General features: G+C 40.9%; 1 protein-coding gene across 3 annotated transcripts in view; it reads right to left on the bottom strand.

Moving 5' to 3' along the window:
* Positions 1-3,948: 3,948 nt before the first annotated feature.
* The window catches only part of AQP4 (aquaporin 4), a 60,205-nt gene continuing 44,712 nt past the window's right edge, over positions 3,949-19,441 (bottom strand). Inside the window, exons 1-5 of one of the 3 annotated variants that reach the window (XM_005905827.3) lie at positions 18,373-18,517; positions 14,519-14,933; positions 13,480-13,644; positions 13,126-13,206; positions 3,949-8,876 (exon numbers count right to left, since the gene is read on the bottom strand). In XM_005905827.3, coding sequence (XP_005905889.2) covers positions 8,598-8,876; positions 13,126-13,206; positions 13,480-13,644; positions 14,519-14,933; positions 18,373-18,404 — 972 coding nt within the window. In that variant the 5' untranslated portion in view covers positions 18,405-18,517 and the 3' untranslated portion in view covers positions 3,949-8,597. Of the gene's footprint in view, positions 8,877-13,125; positions 13,207-13,479; positions 13,645-14,518; positions 14,934-17,353; positions 17,509-18,372; positions 18,518-19,441 lie in introns of those variants that run through there. The other 2 variants (XM_005905828.3, XM_070361559.1) reach the window with 2 other exon arrangements.

Raw genomic sequence — 19,441 nt, 5'->3', positions numbered from 1 at the left:
AAGCATGAGGTTTTGACTATTAAAATTGTTGAAGACGATGCTTATTCAGTTCTCTTTCCGGTACTGATTCCATAGGATGATAACTCAGCACAGGGACTCACCTCTGTCTGCACAGGGGCAGAGGCTGTCCTGACAATTCCCACACTGTGGGAGCAAGAAAATAGGAGCCCCTGTCCTCTGACTTTGCTCTTAGTGAGGGACTCCTGTCTCCCCTCCCTCCCCCATGATCATCCTTTTTCTTATCTTTCCCCTTTGGGATCCCTAAATCAATTAACTAATGTTTTTTTATTGGAATATAGTTGCTTTCCAATGTTGTGTTAGTTTCTACTGTACAAAGTGAATCAGTTATATATATCATATTTGTCCTCCCTTTTGGATTTCCTTTCCATTCAGGTCACCATTTGGGAGCCCCAGGTTTAAACAAATAGTTCCCCAGTCACTGGTAGTACATCTCTATCCTGTATTTTAAAAGATTTTTGTCTTCTGAAAGTCTGAGTCAAATTAGGTGGGAACTGAAGCTACAGTTCTGAGGCTTGAACAGAAAGAGTTAAGGACTTACTGATGACAGTCATTCTACTCATTCATTTCCCAAAGCGGTTGCCATTGTAACAGTGTTAGTACTTGGCTCACTCATTGTTATATTCATCTATTTATTTTTGGCTGTATAGCACAGTGTGTAAGATCTTAGTTCCCTGACCAAGGCCTGAACCTGAGCCCTGGCAGTGAAAGCTCTGAGTCCTAAGTGCTGGACTCCCAGGGAATCCCCACCTTTATTATTATTATTTTTTTGCAAATAAAATCGATCCACTTTATAGGCCAATATATAGGATAAGTTATCACATACTATTAGTTCAATTTATTGTCAAACAACATTTTATTGCTTCCTTTTTAAAAATTGTATGTTAAATAAAATTAATAAATAAATTATAATTTATTAAAGCTTTCTATAGGATCCTGAACAAAATAGGTGTGTTAGCATACATATTGATTGGGTGATTAGTAGGTAAAGAAGAACTAAGATATATATTAATTATCTTAATGAAGGGCAGAGAGAAATTGTCAGATTAGGTAAATTAAAGACCAGTTAGGAAATCTGGGCTATTGATAAAAAGTGAGCAGTATCTGTCATACCCCTGTTCAAGAAAAGAAAGTGGGTTTTTGGCTATTCAGTCCCTTTCAAAAACACTTTACAGTTCAGCTGATTTATCTTTGTAGCATTTGCATTGGAGGGTTTCAGTCTTCCTTCAGAGGTGGTCAGAATGATAACCAGCGGTCAAGTTGTGAACAGCAGAGAGATTCAAACATGCTGAAGTCTAGCATGTAAGAATCAAAGGCTTGGAAAAAGCAGATATGAATGTTGACATGACTGGCGGCCTGAAAACCCCAACCTCAGGTAAGAGACAGTACAGGACAGCTACTAAGAGTTGAGTCTGTGGGACAGACTGCCTGGGTTCAAATCTCACTTCCCCCACTTGGTAGCTGACTTTGAACTATTTACTTACCCATCTTAGACCTCAGTTTCCTCACCTATAAAATGAGAATAATAGCAGTATCTACTTTGTAAGGTTTCTTTACATAGTGTTAAATATATGTCTAGTGCACACTACATGTTGTCATCATTATTGAATTGTGGAAGACCTAATCAGTACCTTTGCAATCAATCCTCATCTCTTTTTTCTGGACCAAATGAAAATCATCTTTAGTGGTCTTTATAATATTTTTGTAAATAAAAATCAATCAAAATTTTTTAAATTACCCAATCTAATGAAACACATTGTAGCAGTCAACTCTATTCTCTTATTTGGGATCTTGTCTAAGATTTGTAATAGGTACTCCAGATCTATAGTACTTAACTTACTATCCCTCACTGATGCTGTATATAAAGATTTCCCCTAGTGTGGAGAAGGTGTTTCTTGCCACTTGATGGCTGATGGGAAATTAGGCTGATGGTTGGAAGAGAGAACTTTGTGTGATTTAGGGAAACAACATGAGGGATTGGGATTAATAGGGATGTGAGTTCCTGGTTTTGCTTTAGCACTAGGTACAATTCTGAGTAGTTTGCTTAATCTCTTTGACACTCATCTTGGGAAATGGGAAAGATAGTAATGCTTGCCCCACAATGAGTTTTGAAGAGTGACAGATTGAGACCAATATTTAGAAAATCTGACACCCCATGTATGCTCATAATTGATAGTTATTCTAATCTGTGCATTTCTCCTCTACCATTTTGATCCTTGGCCAATATTTTTTTAAAGGAAGAAGGCATACAGGCTCTGATTTCCATCTATTCTCAGATTAACTTACTTCTTCCAGACTGGAGAGTTTCTTTCACTCATCCATCCATTCATCCATCTATCCATCCACCCCTCCATCTTTCCATCCAATCGTCCATCTTGCATTTACCGAGCACTGTGCTGGGGGCTGTGCTTAGCCACTCAGTCATGTCTGACTCTTTTGTGACCCCATGGACTGTAGCCTGCCATGTTCCTCTGTCCATGGGGATTCTCCAGGCAAGAATACTGGAGTGGGTTGGCATGCCCTCTTCCAGAAGATCTTCCCAACCCAGGGATTGAACCCAGGACTCCAGCATTGCAGGCAGATTCTTTACTGTCTGAATCACCAGGGAACCCCTTGTTGAGCAGTAGCTATGTGCTATCACTATTCTGTGCTCAGAGGTTGCAAACATTATGCTCATGGTTTCTCAGAGACCTCTGAACATGTGGAGGCAGCAGAACTCAACTAGCTTTTTGGGGTCTTTAATGTCTTCTTGAAACCCAAGGAATGAAGATGTAGAAAAAAACTAAAAAATATTAAGAATTAATTCAGGTGACATACTGCTTTGGACATTTTCCAAGCAGCATAATTATCTAAAATCGAGCTGACATTTATTTTCTAGCTTCCCATGCTTGTTAAAATACTTTTCTTGCTGAAATACTCATAGAGCTAAATTTCATCTAACATCTGGCCATCATATAAATATAGCAATTAAAACATGTCTCGTTGCTTACACATTAGGTATACATTTTAGAAATCCAGTTAGTGTTTTATTCTTTCTAAAGTGCATTTTTCCCTTTTCTTTTCTTTAGTGTTTGAGCTAATTTTGGACTCCTAACTGGAACTATATGCATTCAAATATTTTGCACACACCTATACAGTAAAAACCAACTAGATCAAGGTATGGTGCTTTGTGGTATTTCCTAATGATTGAGATATTCTTTAAGTTATTTATTAATTTATGCAACAAGCATTTATTGAGAGAAATGTCAAGCCTAATTCTCAGTGCTGAGAATAAGACATAGTCTTAGCCCTTAAGGAGTTTAAAACCTAGTAGGAGAGACAGAAACCTACACAAATGATTTCACTACAATGTGACAAATGCAATAAGAGGTTCACATCCACCTGGCTCTTAAAGGCAGCATTCACCACTCTTCCGATGGGTTGCATGTTACATAAATGATTGTCCTCAATCCTTCCCTGAAGGTCTGTAACCTCTCAAAATTGAGAGGTTCCAACCGAGAACCCAAGGGAGTAAACTGATACTCACTGAGGCTACGTTATCCATCTGGGTAGGCAGAATTTGCCAAATGCCCTGAGGATGGATCGTCTATTTTGCAATACCAGCCTCATTTGAGTCACAGTTGTTTAAGTCTTCACTCTTTGACTCTCTATAATGATAGCTGATATTCAATGGTCTGTTTTGCACAGATGTGAACATTTAGAATTAAGCCCACAAAAACATTTTCACTGTCTATATGAGGACCTAACATACTGTGTACTCTGTAGGCTCTCAGAAATATATTTTATTATATGGATTCCACAACCATTTCATTTGGTGTTAATTGTACTCAAATATCTAAACCTCCCGGTCCTTCTCAATGATGCTTCAAGATGAAATGAGCAAAAGCTGTGGATGAATTTTCAAAATCATCAAACACAATGCTTACCTTTTAAAATATTAAACACTTTATTTGCACAAGCTTAGTAATATGAGATCAACATAATTCATGGAAATCAACCACAGTGCTAACACTTTAATAGATTATTCCAAATATTAGACATTACAGTTTCAATCTCCTTAACATTAGCTCTAACACTGGAATAACATTTCAGTTAATGAATAATTGTGAATATAACCATATGTTCAGTTTATTCTCACCAGTTTATCATGAATTACAATTTTATTGTGATTTGAGTCATAAAAGTGATAAACAATTGTTTATATAGTTTTATAAATTGCATGTTTATTTAATTAATCCTGAAGAGAATCTAGAAAGACATTCTGATGGGTTATATAAATTCAGTGTATTTTTTAGCTCTTGAGTTTTAACATGCATAGGTAATGCTATAACTGCTTTAAAGTTTAATGTTAATCGTACATGTTGCATAACATTTATTTTATCTGTATTTTCATAGATTATTGTCATTTGACAAAGTGAGCAGCCACAGTTTTAAAGCCCTGGATTAAATATCTTGCATGTATTTTAGGGAAGAGGGTTTCAAAAGTTTCAGCTGTTTTGGAGTGATCTGTAAAGTACTATGAAAGCAATGCAAATGTACACAATTTGGGGTAAAGAGAGTGTTACATTACACTTTCCAGAGAGTAAACACACTTTTCTAATAATTTTGATGCCATCAACATATTGGGAAAGACAGAATGACTTTCAGGTATCAAATAGCCTGAGTTTGCATATTCTATAGTGCTTACGATGAGAATTTATATCAGCTTTCTCTTGTCTGATAAGTTGGTCTGTTGGGCTCGCATTGTCATTCTTAGCTGTCACAAAGGCAATTTATCTGTCACATGTTCACAGCATGTGGAAACAGTGTCAACAGGCTGCAACAGAGAGCTTCACTGGGATCAATTCTAGTATTTGAATGTGCTATTCTATTTTGGAATATTTTGGTTCATTATGGAGTTTAAATCAGTAAGTGAGTTGCCTGGTTTCATGGTCTAAGAAGAATATTCTGTGCTATCTAGAATCAGACCTCTAATAATTAGATGGCTTAATTCCGTCATGTGCTGGGTGCTGTGCTTAGTTGCTCAGTCGTGTCCGACTCTTTGCAACCCCAGGGACTGTAGCCCACCAGGCTCCTCTGTCCATGGGATTCTCCAAGCAAGAATACTGGAGTGGATTGCCATGCCCTCCTCCAGGGGATCTTCCCAGCCCAGGGATCGAACCCAGGCCTTCCGCAACGCAGGCGGATTCTTTACCGTCTGAGCCACCAGGGAAACGTGTTAGCAAAATACTTCTAATCTTGTGAAATCTTCAAGACTGAGCCAGCACCTACCAACTGCATCAGTAAAAGGATCAAAAGGGGGAAAATACAAGAATATAGGAAAAACATCAAATGGCAGAAATGAAGTGTAAGAATGTTACATTTAAGCAACTATTTAGATACCAGAAAATACTTCCTTCCAGTATAAAAGTTGAGAACTCTTTGAAGAAAATGTTATCTTCTACAATGAAAACATACTTTCAAACTCTGGACCCCCAATTTTAAAGAAAGCCCTGGAAACTTAAAAAATAACTCTTACCCTTTGTACTCCTTTGGCAAACTATATACATTTGTGATGTAGGGACCACCTTACAATTGGGGCGGGGGGTGCTTGTTGTACTTTTCCTTAGGGAAGAGGCGGCTGGCATCGTTTCCTGGCTGGGTATAATTCATTTATGTCCTTCCAGTTTTTTCTCTCTGATCTCTTTTCTGTATATCTGTCAGCAGCACTCTCCTGGGAGCAGCACGATGCACTTCATTAATAAGAAGGGATTAAAGGAAAAAGCCCCAGTCTCTTAATACACTTGGATAATTTGGTGTCATCCACAAGGCAAAAGACCCCTGCTGCATAGATGTCATTAGAAAGGTACAATTTCATTACTTTTTACTGGTAGAGCCTTGAGTGAAATACAAAATATGTTGTCTCATATGCGGGGAAAGGAAAGTGCAGAAGCTTTCATTCGCTGCATGCCCCTAAAATAGTAGAAGGCAAAAATATATTCGATGGTTTTTACATTTATATGGCCTTCCCTTAGTACTCCTTGAACTCATGCTTCTATAAAATATTGAACAAAATAAAGATGAAAAGAAAATTATTTATATCCTTAAATCACAAATGAAATGTATATATATATTTTCTCAACTAACACACTTGTTTTGAATACCTACTATGTGCCAGGTACTCTGCTTGTTGCTGGAAAACAAATGACCAAAATATAATTCATGAGGGTTTTTTTTTTTCCAGTGATAGCTTATCAAATGCTCTAACTGGAAGTAAGTGTAAAATTGACTGTATAAGAAGTAAACCATATGGCTGAATAAAAATGATCCTACACCAGTAAACATTAAGTGTATTCAAAATGTTTCCTTTTTTCCCTTGATGTGTGTGTTAGTTGCTTAGTTGTGTCCAACTCTTTGCAGCCAGGCTCCTCTGTCCATGGAATTCTCCAGGCCAGAATACTGGAGTGGGTTGCCATTCTCTTCTCCAAGGGATCTTCCTGACCCAGGGATCAAACCTGTGTCTCCTCCATTGCAAGCAGATTCTTTATCATCTGAGCCACCAGGGAAGACCCTTTCCCTTGCTAACCTAACTTATTTTTGAACTGGCATGTTTGCCTATGGTTGATAGCATTATCTTTTGAGCTAAACCACTCCTAGTTTTAAGCCTTTAATGATATATTGAGCAAACATGAAAAGATGGGCATAAACCATCCTTAGAAATACACCCTAGTTCCTATAGATGCTGTCCCAAGCAGGAAGCAGCGTGCCTCAATGATGGAGGGTGTGGACGGCCACCAAAGGGACCTGGGATTTAGGCACCTGCCAAAAAGATGACAGTGGGACTTCTGGGGACTCCCCTGGTGTGATGCCTCTCTTGGAACCTTATGCATTCCTTTCCTAGCACCGAAGAGAATCAGATTTAATAGTGGTCCATTATCTCACTGCAACAGACACACAACTGCCATTAACACTGAAAAGTGACACGCAGTTGGAACTGTGTGTGGGAGAAGAAAGCCCTTGATTATCAGCTATTTACAAGCCACTCTTTGCAGTGATAGGTTTTTGCTTTACTATTAGCTTTTGTTCAGTGAAATTGACTTTTGCAGCTCTTTGTCTAAAACAAAGGCTAGAACAGACTGGGGTTTAGATGACAGCAACTGGCATTTCTAGAGACAATTTTACCGACATAAGGCAAAGCAGTACAGAAAAAAAAAAAAACAACCCAAGTTATTTTGACAAACAAATGAGTCAATAATGAAAATTCTTAAAAACCACATTGGGTTACATACAGTATCTCTACAAACGAAAGACTGTCATCTAGTCAGCTTGGAATACAGAGGATTTTGATGTCCTCACCCTTTTATTTTGCAGTCTTGTTGTTCTTGTCCTTCGTGCATTTTAGTTCATTAAAATATCATTACGTGTACAATGAAGATGATCAACAAAGGCACAGTGAAGATTATCAATAAATGTCATGAGAAGTGGGAGGGTAGCAGCGATTGGGGCTGGCAGGACCAGTGTGTACACCTTCTAGAATGAGCAGAGCTTAATAATTAACAAAAACTCAGAACTCAACTAGTTATGTTCTTGTTATCAAAAATATGTCTCAGCTAATGTTTAAGTACAGTTAACCAAAATTACAAACAAAAAAAAAACCCCAGTTTTGCCAATAAATTTAAAAAAAATAAGCAAATGGTTAAGTGGTTACAAGTTTAGATTGTTAAACTCATGTGGTGTATTTGAGGACGTGCACTGAAAACAGGTCATCTGAAACCATCCTACAGATTGCCTTTTTCCACAGGATTTTTGTATGATGGGAAGTTTCCACCCACCCCCATATAATTTTTCAGGTCTGTTTGTCCTGAGTCTCAATAGGTACCTTATGATGTAGATGTTTTATTAGGTGAATAAACATAAAGAATTTTATGAACATTATTCAAATTTCTGGGCTTTAGATCCATATTTACCCTAGAGACAGTGAGGAGGAGGAAGAAATATTATGAACTGAGTTTGGGTTGAAAGTTGGGTATTTGAAATATAAATGAAAACAACTCATTAGCAATGACTCATTAATATTCATTTGCCCAGGTAGTTTAAACATAAGGGGTTGTGTGTAAAAGAGTTTGTTATATTTTCTCTCTTGAATGTGCAAGACTCTGTGACATACTCTGTATTTTGCCATTGACAAACTGGATTTAAAAGAATAAATACTCAGATGAGGATTGGCAATACCAGTTACAAGGAAGAGGAAATAAGCTGATAGGTTATGTCTGTGTGATAGATATGTCAGGCAAGCCTTAACAAAATCTTGATAGCATTTTAAATTGATTATCAATTAATGTCAAATAGATAAACTAGATACACATTTGCTTTGGGGATACTTCAAAAAGATTTTTTTTTTTAGATTTGAAATTCATGATAGGTTTCTTCCAGTCCTCCTTGGTAAATAATGAAATATTTACTGTCTAGACTGAGTAATATGACATGAAACAACAAACCTGCACATGTCTAATTTATAACAAATCTGTTTCCTTAATGGGTGGAAGGAGATCTGAGGACAGTTCTAAGGGCTCTTGTCTGCTTTCAGTGCTGCCTGCTAGTCATACTGAAGACAACACCTCTCCAGATGGGTCTTTCCCTTTCTTCTCCTCCCCCCGGTCAATGTCGATCACGTGCACCACTCCGGGTTTTAGAATCAAGTCGTCGGTCTCTACCTGACTCCTGTTGTCCTCCACCTCCATGTAGCTCCCTTTTGTTTGCTGGGCAGCTTTGCTGAAGGCTTCTTTAAATCGACGTTTGAGTTCAACATCTGGACAGAAGACATACTCATAGAGGCCACCAGCAAGGACAGCTCCTATGATTGGTCCAACCCAATATATCTGGGAGAAAGATGGAAGAGTTATAGAGCGTAAGTCGAGTAAAATATTTCTCTGAACAATGCATGAATATAGAACTTTGCTGATTTAAATTGAGAGCAAATATGGCATGCATAAAAAGAGACCCTTGGAAACAAAATAAGAAAGCACGTTAAATCTACGTCAGAGATCCATATATTACTAAATAACATTTTGAACAGAAAATAAGAAGACTGTTTCCTCTTTTCTTTTCCTGCTTTCATTATGTTCTTTCCATTGTCAGATAATCCTGAAAGATAGGTCCTCTTTGGTGGTACTATAAATTAAAAAGACACTAAAACTTATTTAACTAAAATAGAGAAAAAATTTTCTGGAAAGTATCAATACTTGTTTTCTTAATATTGCCATCTTATATTGGTTTTCTACATAATCACAATCATGGTACAGATCGTACCACTTGGGGCTTTAATTATTCAGTACAGCATGATAAATGGCATCTGAGGTCTACCGCTTAGCAATTTTGTGACTGCTTGCATCCATTACATAACCTCATGAACACTTAATTCCATCAGGTGCAAAACAGGAATAATAATAATACACACCTCACCGTTGTCAGGATTAAATTGAAATAATACTTGTAAAGTACTTAAGAGTTCCAGTTTCATAGTAACTTGCTCCTTTCCATGTTTCCTAGACAATTTAAAGATGTATGGGTCTAGGCTGGCTATAAGTCACTTTCCTTATGTTACATGTTTTTTTTCTCTGAAATTTGGTGATTTGTTTTAAGAGAAAACCTCAAGGTTTGTCCATTGATCTTCTTGCAGAGTGCATTTATCCTCATGGTTCTTATACTGATGACTTGGTGGAAAAATCTGTGCTGAGTTTATGGATGATGGTGAGTAGAGGATTTGCCATCCCATAGGATTTTAATTCAATAACTAGAAGTTTCTATCATATTAGTTATGTGTCTAGAATAAACTAAGTTTTGAGATTGGATAAACTCTAACATTTGCTTTAGAGTACATGTAGACTATAGGATCTCAGACAGTAAAAATCTGCCTGCAATGCGGGAGACCTGGCTCAGGAAGACTCCCTGGAGAAGGGAATGGCTACCCACTTCAGTATTCTTGCCTGGAGAATTCCAGGCAAAAGGAGGAGCTTGGTAGCTAGGTTACAGTCCATGGGGTTGCAAAGAATCAGACAAGACTGAGAAACTAAGACTTTCACTTTCAGATTGTGGAGCATTAGACGTTCATTCAGCAGATGGACTTGAGCAACAGTTGTTCAGTCACTAAGTTGTGTCCGACTCTTTGTGACCCCACGGACTGCAGCATGCCAAACACTGTTTATTGAATACTTTCTCTGGGCTGGCTGTATTCAGTGCTTAACTTGTATTAACTCATTTTATTCTAACTGATCTTTGAGATAGATATTATTATTATCCCATTTTATGGGTATGAAAATGGATATGCAGAGAGGGTGAGAAGCTTGCTTAAAAATTTATGCTTAGCAAGTGGTTGAGCTGGGATTTCAGGTCTGTCTGATTTCAAAGCTCTTTCAAACCATTATGCTGTTTTCTATTATACTTGCTAATGGTAAAGAACCTGCCTGCCAATGCAGGAGACATAAGAGACAGGAGTTCGTTCTCTGGGTCAGGACGATCCCCTGGAGAAGGGAATGGAAACCCACTCCAGTATTCTTGCCTGGAGAAGCCCATGGACAGAGAAGCCTGGTGGGCTACAGTCAATGGGGTCGTGAAGAGTTGGACACGACTGAAGAGCTTAGCACAAATACACACACACATGCTACACTTCTCTCATTTGGAAAAAAAAAATCAGATGAATGCTTCTGGGTTAAAACACTCTGTGGAAATTAAATTCATTTAGCACCCTCATTGCACAGTCTAAAGAAAATTCAAACTTAAGCTGAAGCGGAACACATACACTTTACAGGGAAATTGTTGACAAAGTGGCTGCAAGAACCAAGTTCCTTATCTTGAACATGAAAGAAACCATGTCAGAGTTGACCTTCTTAATGCCCTTTCAAAGGGGGAAATGAGAGCCCTCCTCTAAATGTCTTTGTGCTACATTCCTTTGGTAAGATCTCATTTGGTATGCTCTATTCCATAAGCTCCAAATTCCACAAGAGAGACAAAGGACTGCTAAATAATTACAGTTCCCTCAAAACACTTATTCAGAAGACATCTGGCTGCATGCTCTCAAAACAAATCTCAGTTTCAAGTTGCTATTTCCAAAGTTATAATGCCCCTTAACTTTTAAAATTCATAAAGGTAAAGAATTTTTACTGCTAAAAATCCAGAAAATCCAGAAAAGAAGACTAAAAAATATTATACCACAAGCAACATTCATCATTAATATCTTGCTATTTTCATCTATCAGTCTACCTATTTACAGGTATACTTTAATTGTTAATTTTACACAACCATTGTTACAAAACGGACATTAGTTTTCAGTAGGATTAAGTGTTATAGCAACAAGGGGAACCTTAGATTCAGTCAACAAGCTAAGGATTTTTTTTTGCCACTCAAATTTTAACTAGTGTATCACAACTCAAGTAATTAATAAAAACACATGTTTTCATCTACATTTTAAAGTCCTCATGGATTAAAATTTTTCGTTTTTCTAAATTTCAAATAGAAAAATTGTTTGAGTGTATAAGTTGAACTAAAAGTTGTACTTTTAGCATAAGATCTATATACTGTGTTCCGTTGCTCAGTTGTGTCCAACTCTTTGTGACCCCATGACACCAGGCTCCTCTGTCCATGGGATTCTCTAGGCAAGAATACTCGAGTGGGTTGCCATTTCCTCCTCCAGGGGATCGTCTCGACCCAGGGATCGAACCGGTGTCTCTTGCATCTCCCAAATTGGCAGGTGGCTTACCACTAGTGCCACCTGGGAAGCCCTGAGATCTATATACTGCGTTTCCATTCCTGTTAATGTGGCAAGTCCTTAGAGACATACATGGGAATTTCAGTGGCAAAATGACCAATTGCATGGATAGTATTGCTGACTAAGCTTTTTCATGGCTGGGTCCAAATCCTTGCTTTTGATCACTGATGTTCATGCTTTTATTTAATGGGATAGATTACTCATAAAGACTTGGTACACTTTTCTTAGAAGTGAAAGCACATAGCAGTGGGGCAGTTTCTTCTCATTTGCAACATAGATCACAGATGAATGCATGTGACTGGGTTAATAACCCCTGTATGCATGACATTAAAACATAAGCGACATCTATCACAGAAAAGAATCGAAAAAGAATATATATATACATTCATACATTTGTGTGTATAACTAAATCACTTTGCTGTACACCTGAAACTAACACAGAATTGTGTATCAACTATACAGCAATAAAACAAAAAACATTACATTCGTGAATTAAAAATAAAAGGTGTAAAAGAGCATTCACAACATATACATGAAGATAAAAGTTAGCCCCATTTGAAGCTGGCTTATATACACCTATTTTTATTGGTTGTTGTAAGTCAGTATGTAAAAGATCTTCAGAACTGTCACATTATTCATTTAAGGGATTTACATTTCTTTTTGGTAAGAAACAATTGAAAAGAAATCGACTGTGGTATCAATGGATACCGCTGCTCTCTAGAAGCACTGCCCCCACATTAAGTAGGGTAGGCCTGAGGTGTGAGAATTGTGTCTTTCCTGAAAGTCACTTATTTTTCCAGCTATGGATATGGTGATAATAGCATAAGCTCTGGCACTATCCATTCCTCACCATCTGCAGTTCACATGCTCCCAGCTCCTATACTGTTAATTGGGTTCATGCTTTTGTAAACAAGAAGGGTAAATATTTTTGCTACGTGCTTTTAAGCATTTCTCTTTTTCTTCTTTTTATTGTTTCGCAAGCATATTATGTGTCATTGCTGGGAAGGGTTTACTTTCAATTATTTAAACATCATATTCACTTCACCACCCTGATTTTAATTTGTTACAGCCAGGCAACCTCCATATACAATATATTCTGCCAAAGTCTATCAGAATACAGTGTGCAGAGCAGCGGTTAAAAAAAAAGACTATCACTAAAGGCTCAAAAGAGATATGAAATGTTTTACAGCAGATAAAATCTGTCCCAGTCTGTCCCTAGTCTTTATGAAAGAGGTAATAAAGTGGTGGTGGGGGGGTTACAGTTGGGTGAAAGAGAAACTAGTGAGCAAAATAATGGGAAAAAAAGCTCTATGGCTCATTGTCCTCAACTTTAGGAAAATAGGAACAATGAACATGATGGTTACCCAGTGGTTCTCCCAATTTCCCATGATAACTGCAGGTCCAAAGGATCGGGCGGGGTTCATGCTGGCACCAGTGTAATTTATCTACAAGGGAAAAGAACACAACTTCAGACATTGCTGAAACAGGGCTAACAGGTAGCCTTCATGGCATTATGTCACTGTTGGCCAAGTCAGTTAGAGGAAGGTTAGCAGCCTTAGCAACATTCTCATCACAAAGTTAGCAAAACAATAACCTAAAATGGACAGAAGAGGCTGGATACTAAAGAACTACAGCTGTGAAACGCAACATCTTCAGGCCAGCTGAAGGGTGAGGCTAAACAACGTGGATCCGTTATTTAAAGGAACTTGGAAACTTACTGCAAATAAATGTCCAATTGCAACAGAGATCCCAATGGCTAAAGCTATGGAACCGGTGACATCAGTCCGTTTGGAATCACAGCTGGCAAAAATAGTAAACACCAACTGAAATGTGATTATCAACTCCACCAGGAGACCGTGTCCAGCGCTAAGATTTCCGTGAACCTGGAGACAGAAAAATACTCCATCTGAATTGACAAGAGAGCCTTTTCTGTGATAACATATCATTGTGAAAGGCACATTTTATTCCTATAAAAACTGATGGTCAGTTTGAGTCTTCTGTTCCACCCCTGATTGAGAGATGCATCTCCCCCCTCAAAAATAAATACTTATTTTGGGCCAGCACAGATAATTAATTAATCTTATAATGACCAAGTGGGAGTTTGTGCTGAATGTTCTTTTCTACAAAGAAAGCAAAATATGCTACTGCTGCACTTAAGTTATAAAAGAGTTTCTTGAGAGTCTTGTAATTTTATAAGGCAAAGATTAAATTTATTAATTAGGTTTAAATTAATTAATATATACTTCAATTAAAATTTAACTGTGTGTGGTTTTTTAATCAATGCCTGTGCTGAGCTAACAAATGATATACTTAATCAGCTAAGAACAAAACCAGGATCAAATGCCAATTCATTTTTTTGAGTGTGACCCTTGATGTTTTAAACCTCATGTTCATGGTAACAAATAAAACTGTTCCTTCTGCTAGTGAACCAACAAATAATTGTAATAAAAATGTCTTATGTTATATATATAGTCAATGCAGGCACTGGGATGGAGAGAAAGAGGAAAAAAGAACCCAACACAATTTTTGTGCTGCCCAGACTTAGTGCTATTCAAGTCATTCAACAGCAAATAATGACTCTATATGATATATTCAGTGTGGCTGGAATCAGTTTGCACCCCTATCAAGAGTTATCAGACAACCCCTAGGAATAAATTAGCAATTTTAGGAAAGACTCTAAGGTCACCAGGGTGTCATCTAGCACTCCATATAAGCTGCCTGGAGTCCGAGACTGAAAACAACAGCTAAAGATGGTACCGTGGTGACTCCAAGGCCCCCCACCACACTGGGAGGCGTGACCAGGTAGAGAATTCCGGCTCCAATGATGGCGCCCAGGCACTGAGCTGCAATGTAGAAGACAGACTTGGCGATGCTAATCCTCCTGGTGCACACCATGGCCACCGTCACAGCGGGGTTGATGTGGCCACCACTGATGTGGCCAAAGCACTGGACCATAGTCGCGATGCTGAGTCCAAAGCAGAGGGAGATGAGAACCATGTCGACAGGTAATGGCTTTTCTGCTCCACCCCAGTTGATGGTGGATCCCAGGCTGAGCAGGACAAAAATAAGCATGGCCAGAAATTCCGCAGTGACTGCCTTCCAGAAAGTTTGTGTCCAGACCCCTTTGAAGGCCACCATGATACTCTCTCTTGTACACAAAGGTCCACACTTACTGAAAAGAAAAAGCAAAATTAGCATCAGAAGCTACCGAATCAGAGTCTCCTGAGATGATGGCCAGGCCCTCGGGCTCCCAGGTGGCTCAGTGGTAAAGAATCTGCCTGCCAATGCAGGAGATGTGGGTTCGATCCCTGGGTCATGACGATCCTGTGGAGAGGGAAGTGACAACCCACTCCAGTGTTCTTGCCTGGGAAATTCCATGGACAGAGGAGCCTGGCGGGCTACAGTCCATGGGGTCTCAAAGAGTCTGACACAACTGAGCCACCAAACAGCAGCAGCAGGCCCTCAGTCTTGCCTATTGTGGGGCACCTCCCACCAAAGTTTATTTGCATATAAAGCCTCCCTCAAGGTCATCTGCATACAAAGAAAGGATGCTTCTGGAAAATCTCCTTAGCTACTTAATTATCTCCTTAATTAATAATCAAGAGATTGTCATTCTGATCCCCTTTGATTTAATATCCAAAGATCATCCAGTTTCACTGAAAAATTATCTGAATTGTCCCTAGAAAGGAAAATATCTGGATCAAGTTCCTTAAAGAATTAAGTATATTTACCTTGTAGTTAATTCCCTCTGAGCAACTTTTTACATTTTCAATGTACTTTTTACACGTCATTTCTGTTTGGAACCTACGGCCATAAGAAAGAGAGGTCTTTTCCAGTTTTGCACTTTCTGATTCAAATGGCATTCTGGAAATGGATTTTGAGAGCTGACTGTCCCTTCTCTCCTCCAGTGGAGACTCTGATGAAGGGGTGTTCTGTGAGGAAGCCAGGAAGGCTATCTTTTGAGAATGTCTTTTGACTGATACGGGCAGTGGGGACTCGCACAGCAGAGCTGGGACCCAGAACTGGGACGAGGACGCTGCCGTGCTCTCCCGGCCAGCGTGGGGAGAAGTCCTAGAGCCCGCCTGGTCCAGAGGTCCAGCGCAGGCCGCCCAGGACCAGGAGTGCCCGGGCGGGGCGGCTCCGGGAAGCCCACCCACCCCTGGGTCCCAGGCATCTCGTCCGACACGGGGGATAGATTAGAAGTGCATTCTGGCCTCTGCGGTACTTCTGCAGGGTTGAGGGACTGTCCCTTCTTGGGCTTGACTCCCCATCCCTTGATGTTCACCTCTGATAAAATCCTCCCAGAGGGATCCTGGAGGCCAGCGTGTGCGGGCAGCGCCCCCGGCACCCTAGCCGCCAACTGCGAGGGACAGCGACTTGGGGAGAGGGGCGGAAGGCCGCTGGGCGAGGGGAAGGTGGTCAGGAAGACCATGGGCCTCAAAGCAGGAGGCTCTGGAAAGTGGTTTTTCTCTAGTGTCTTCTTGATGGCATTCTCTAAATCTGCCGGTACCTCTTCTTCGGGAGCTTGCTGTCCCTTGAGGGGTGGGGAGGACTGGTGGGGGGGGACGTGAAGGCTGGGGAGAGCAGCAAGGCAGCCTTTGGGAAGGAAGACCCTCTCTTCCTCCACTGTTTCCCTGCTAGTACCTTGGGATCTTCACAGCTGAGAAGGGATGCGCTTTGAGGATATTAATGGCAAGACATGACTAGGATTCCTCTTGGGGGACAATCATCCCAGTGACCCCGTTTTTCAAGACATTTTCCCTTATCCTTGGTCTGTGATGGGGTAGGAGAGAGTGATGGAATGTGGAAAGCATTTAGTGAGACTCATCCCAGGGGACTATGAAAAGGGTAATGCGAGAAGGTGGGCTTCCCAGGTGGCGCTAGTGGTAAAGAACCCACCTGCTAATACAGGAGACTTGGGTTCCATCCTTGGATTGGGAAGATCCCTTGGAGAAGGGCACAGCAACCCACTCCAGTATTCTTGCCTGGAGAATCCCATGGACAGAGGAGCCTGATGGGCTACGGTCCATGGTGTTGCAAAGAGTCGGAAACGACCGAAGCAACTTAACACACCCAAAGGCAGGCAAGAAAGCCAGGTATTTTAACAGATTAGAGTTATCGCAGTTCTTCTGAGCATGGGCGCTTCCCTCCCCCATCGAGTCCCCAGGATCCTAGTCTGGTTGAGCCAGTGGGTGAGAACTGTGCCTATAAGCGCCAGGGGAACCCTGCCTTGACCTTTAGGATCTTGACTCAGCCCCTGGTTTGACATGGGGCTTTGCTACAGGGCTGGAAAGCGAAACCCATTTTCTGCCCAAGCCTAGGTGGCTCCAGAAGGGGACCAGCCAGCTCCGTCTGTCTGGAGCATCCCCTATCCCAGTGAACAGCTCTAAGCAAATCATGCAATTAGGAGAAACCCCAGCTGGGAGGACACTGACATCACACTCCCTAGAGAAAGAGAAAATAAAGAGACCAAAACAGTGCTTGGAGCGAGGCAGCCAGCGAGGGTGCCCTGGGGGAGAAATGACAATATCCCAAAGGGGGAGAAATTTACAAATTGAAAAAAGAAGTTTCAAAAGTGGCTTTAGAACTTACCAGCAGCCCACGGCTGTAGCCAGGATGGCAGAGGGCTAGGTGCTATGTCAGGGGCTGGTCCTCTGTGGCCAGATTTAGTGGGAAAAAAGGGAGAGGCAGGAAGCTAAGGCAGCCAGGTGGGCAGGACTCGGCAGGTCCCATTCAGCAGCCACACAGGGAGCCCAGGGAGAGGCATGCCCTGGGAACAGGCCGCCTCCTCCCTGCACCCTCTCCCTCACCTTCCCTGCTCATTTTCTGCACCTTCTCCAGAGACCCAATCTCAGAAGCTCAGTTGCTCTTTCAGCTTCAAGACTTCATCAGCCAGAGGAATAAAAACAACCCCCCTCCAACCTCTGAAGTAAACAAACAGACACCTTGAGCATGCCTTTAGTTTTCTTTGAAAATCCGCAGAATCTGATCTCTTTCCAGGGCAGAATGACCAACTTCAGAGGGCTGTGAACCCCAGGGTCCCCTGGCGGCACATACATACCTCTGTCTTGACAAGCGCTCAGCTCAGCTCTTTTGCAGCCCCTCTGAGTTATCTACCGGTCAATGTTCCCTTCCCTGTTCACACTCCCTGGAAATGCATCAATACCATTTGTTGTGCTTTTTCCCCTTTTGCTCCAGAACAAAGGGGGTTTGTTGATGTGACCGGGTTATAGAGAGCCCGACAACATTACTTACTAGCCGAACCCCCAGCCTGATCCACTTCTGGACAGCTGAGCCCCTAGATGAGTGATTTTTCTGATGAAAAATACTAGATGATAGATTTACCTCCATAGACTCCATAGAGGCATTTTCTTGGGCTATAGGTCTCCAATATATGGAGGATTTTTGCTGTAAATCATCCCCCTTTTTCTTCTGCCCTCTCTCTGCCTCTCTTATGAGTATGCCCATACCCAGCCCTGGAAGAACCACCTGCCCTAGAGTTTCCTTCTAGATTCTGCCTGAGCAGCACACGTTTCTGTAATAAAAGAGTCCCAAGTTTCATCTTTCATCCGAGCCTCAGCATTGTTCCCTTAAGGCAAAGAAGGACTTACCCCCACCGCCTCGCTGCGGGTCTGTCACTCATGCCTCCCCCGGCCAGAGTGCAGCGCTCACATTGCCAGCCCCACGGCTCCCAGTGCGCCGGGAGTCAGATTACGGCCACTTGTCTGATTGGGTTTTTGAAGTCTTAGGGGTGGAAAGATTCGGCACCATGTGGCAATCGCCAAGTTATATTTGAACTTGAAATGACTTTCTCTACCTGATCGTTATAGACACAGGACATTTCAGGAACACAAAATGCTGGCTCACCTAATCCTTGAAAATGAGGCTTTCCCCAAATCTTTATTTGAAATCCTCCCACCACAGGGAACTGCTGAGAAATTTTGTTGTTGTTGTTCTGTGTGCAGTCGAATTTGGGCGACTATTAAGAGCACGGATTTGCATTATCCAGCAGTTGAGATGAACGGAATGAGATTCAGGCTTCGGTGCATTTGTTTTTGAGTGGCGACATAGCCAGTGGGTTCTATGCGAAGTTTTTGCTCACATAAGCAGTTTTTAAAGTACTGCAGATCACTTCAGGTCCCTTGGAGCCTGTGCAGCACTGATTTGAGTAACAGGATATAGGACTGCCTTAGAGTCTCACCTGACTGTTACGTTAACAATTGTTGGTAAGAAGTAGCAAATTTTAAACAGATAAACGTTGGGTGGCACAAAATTATTGGGAACTAGCTGCTTCTTGTTGTTCAGTCGCTAAATCGTGTCTGACTCTTTGTGACCCCATGGACTGCAGGATGCCAGGCTCGTCTGTCTTCCATTATCTCCCCAAGTTTGCTCAAATTCACGTCTGTTGATTTGGTGATGCTATCTAACCATCTCATGCACTGCTGCCCGTGTCTCCTTTTGCCTTCAATCTTTCCCAGCATTAAAGTCTTTTCCAGTGAGGTGGGAACTAGAAGTAAATTTAATATCTAGAAACCCAAGGACAGGACTGACTTGACTGCACCATTTGTGGGGTCCAGTGAAAAGTGAATGCAGGACTCCTTGTTGAAAAATTATTAAGAATTTCCAGTTTGCAGCAGTAGGATATGAAAGGAAGTACGGGACCCTTCTAAATGCACAGGT

Source organism: Bos mutus, chromosome 24 (assembly GCF_027580195.1).
Source record: "Bos mutus isolate GX-2022 chromosome 24, NWIPB_WYAK_1.1, whole genome shotgun sequence".
NCBI classification, from domain to species: Eukaryota; Metazoa; Chordata; class Mammalia; order Artiodactyla; family Bovidae; genus Bos; species Bos mutus.
The sequence above is the reverse complement of the archived record's forward strand: the minus strand, read 5'-3'. Positions and strand labels throughout refer to the sequence as shown.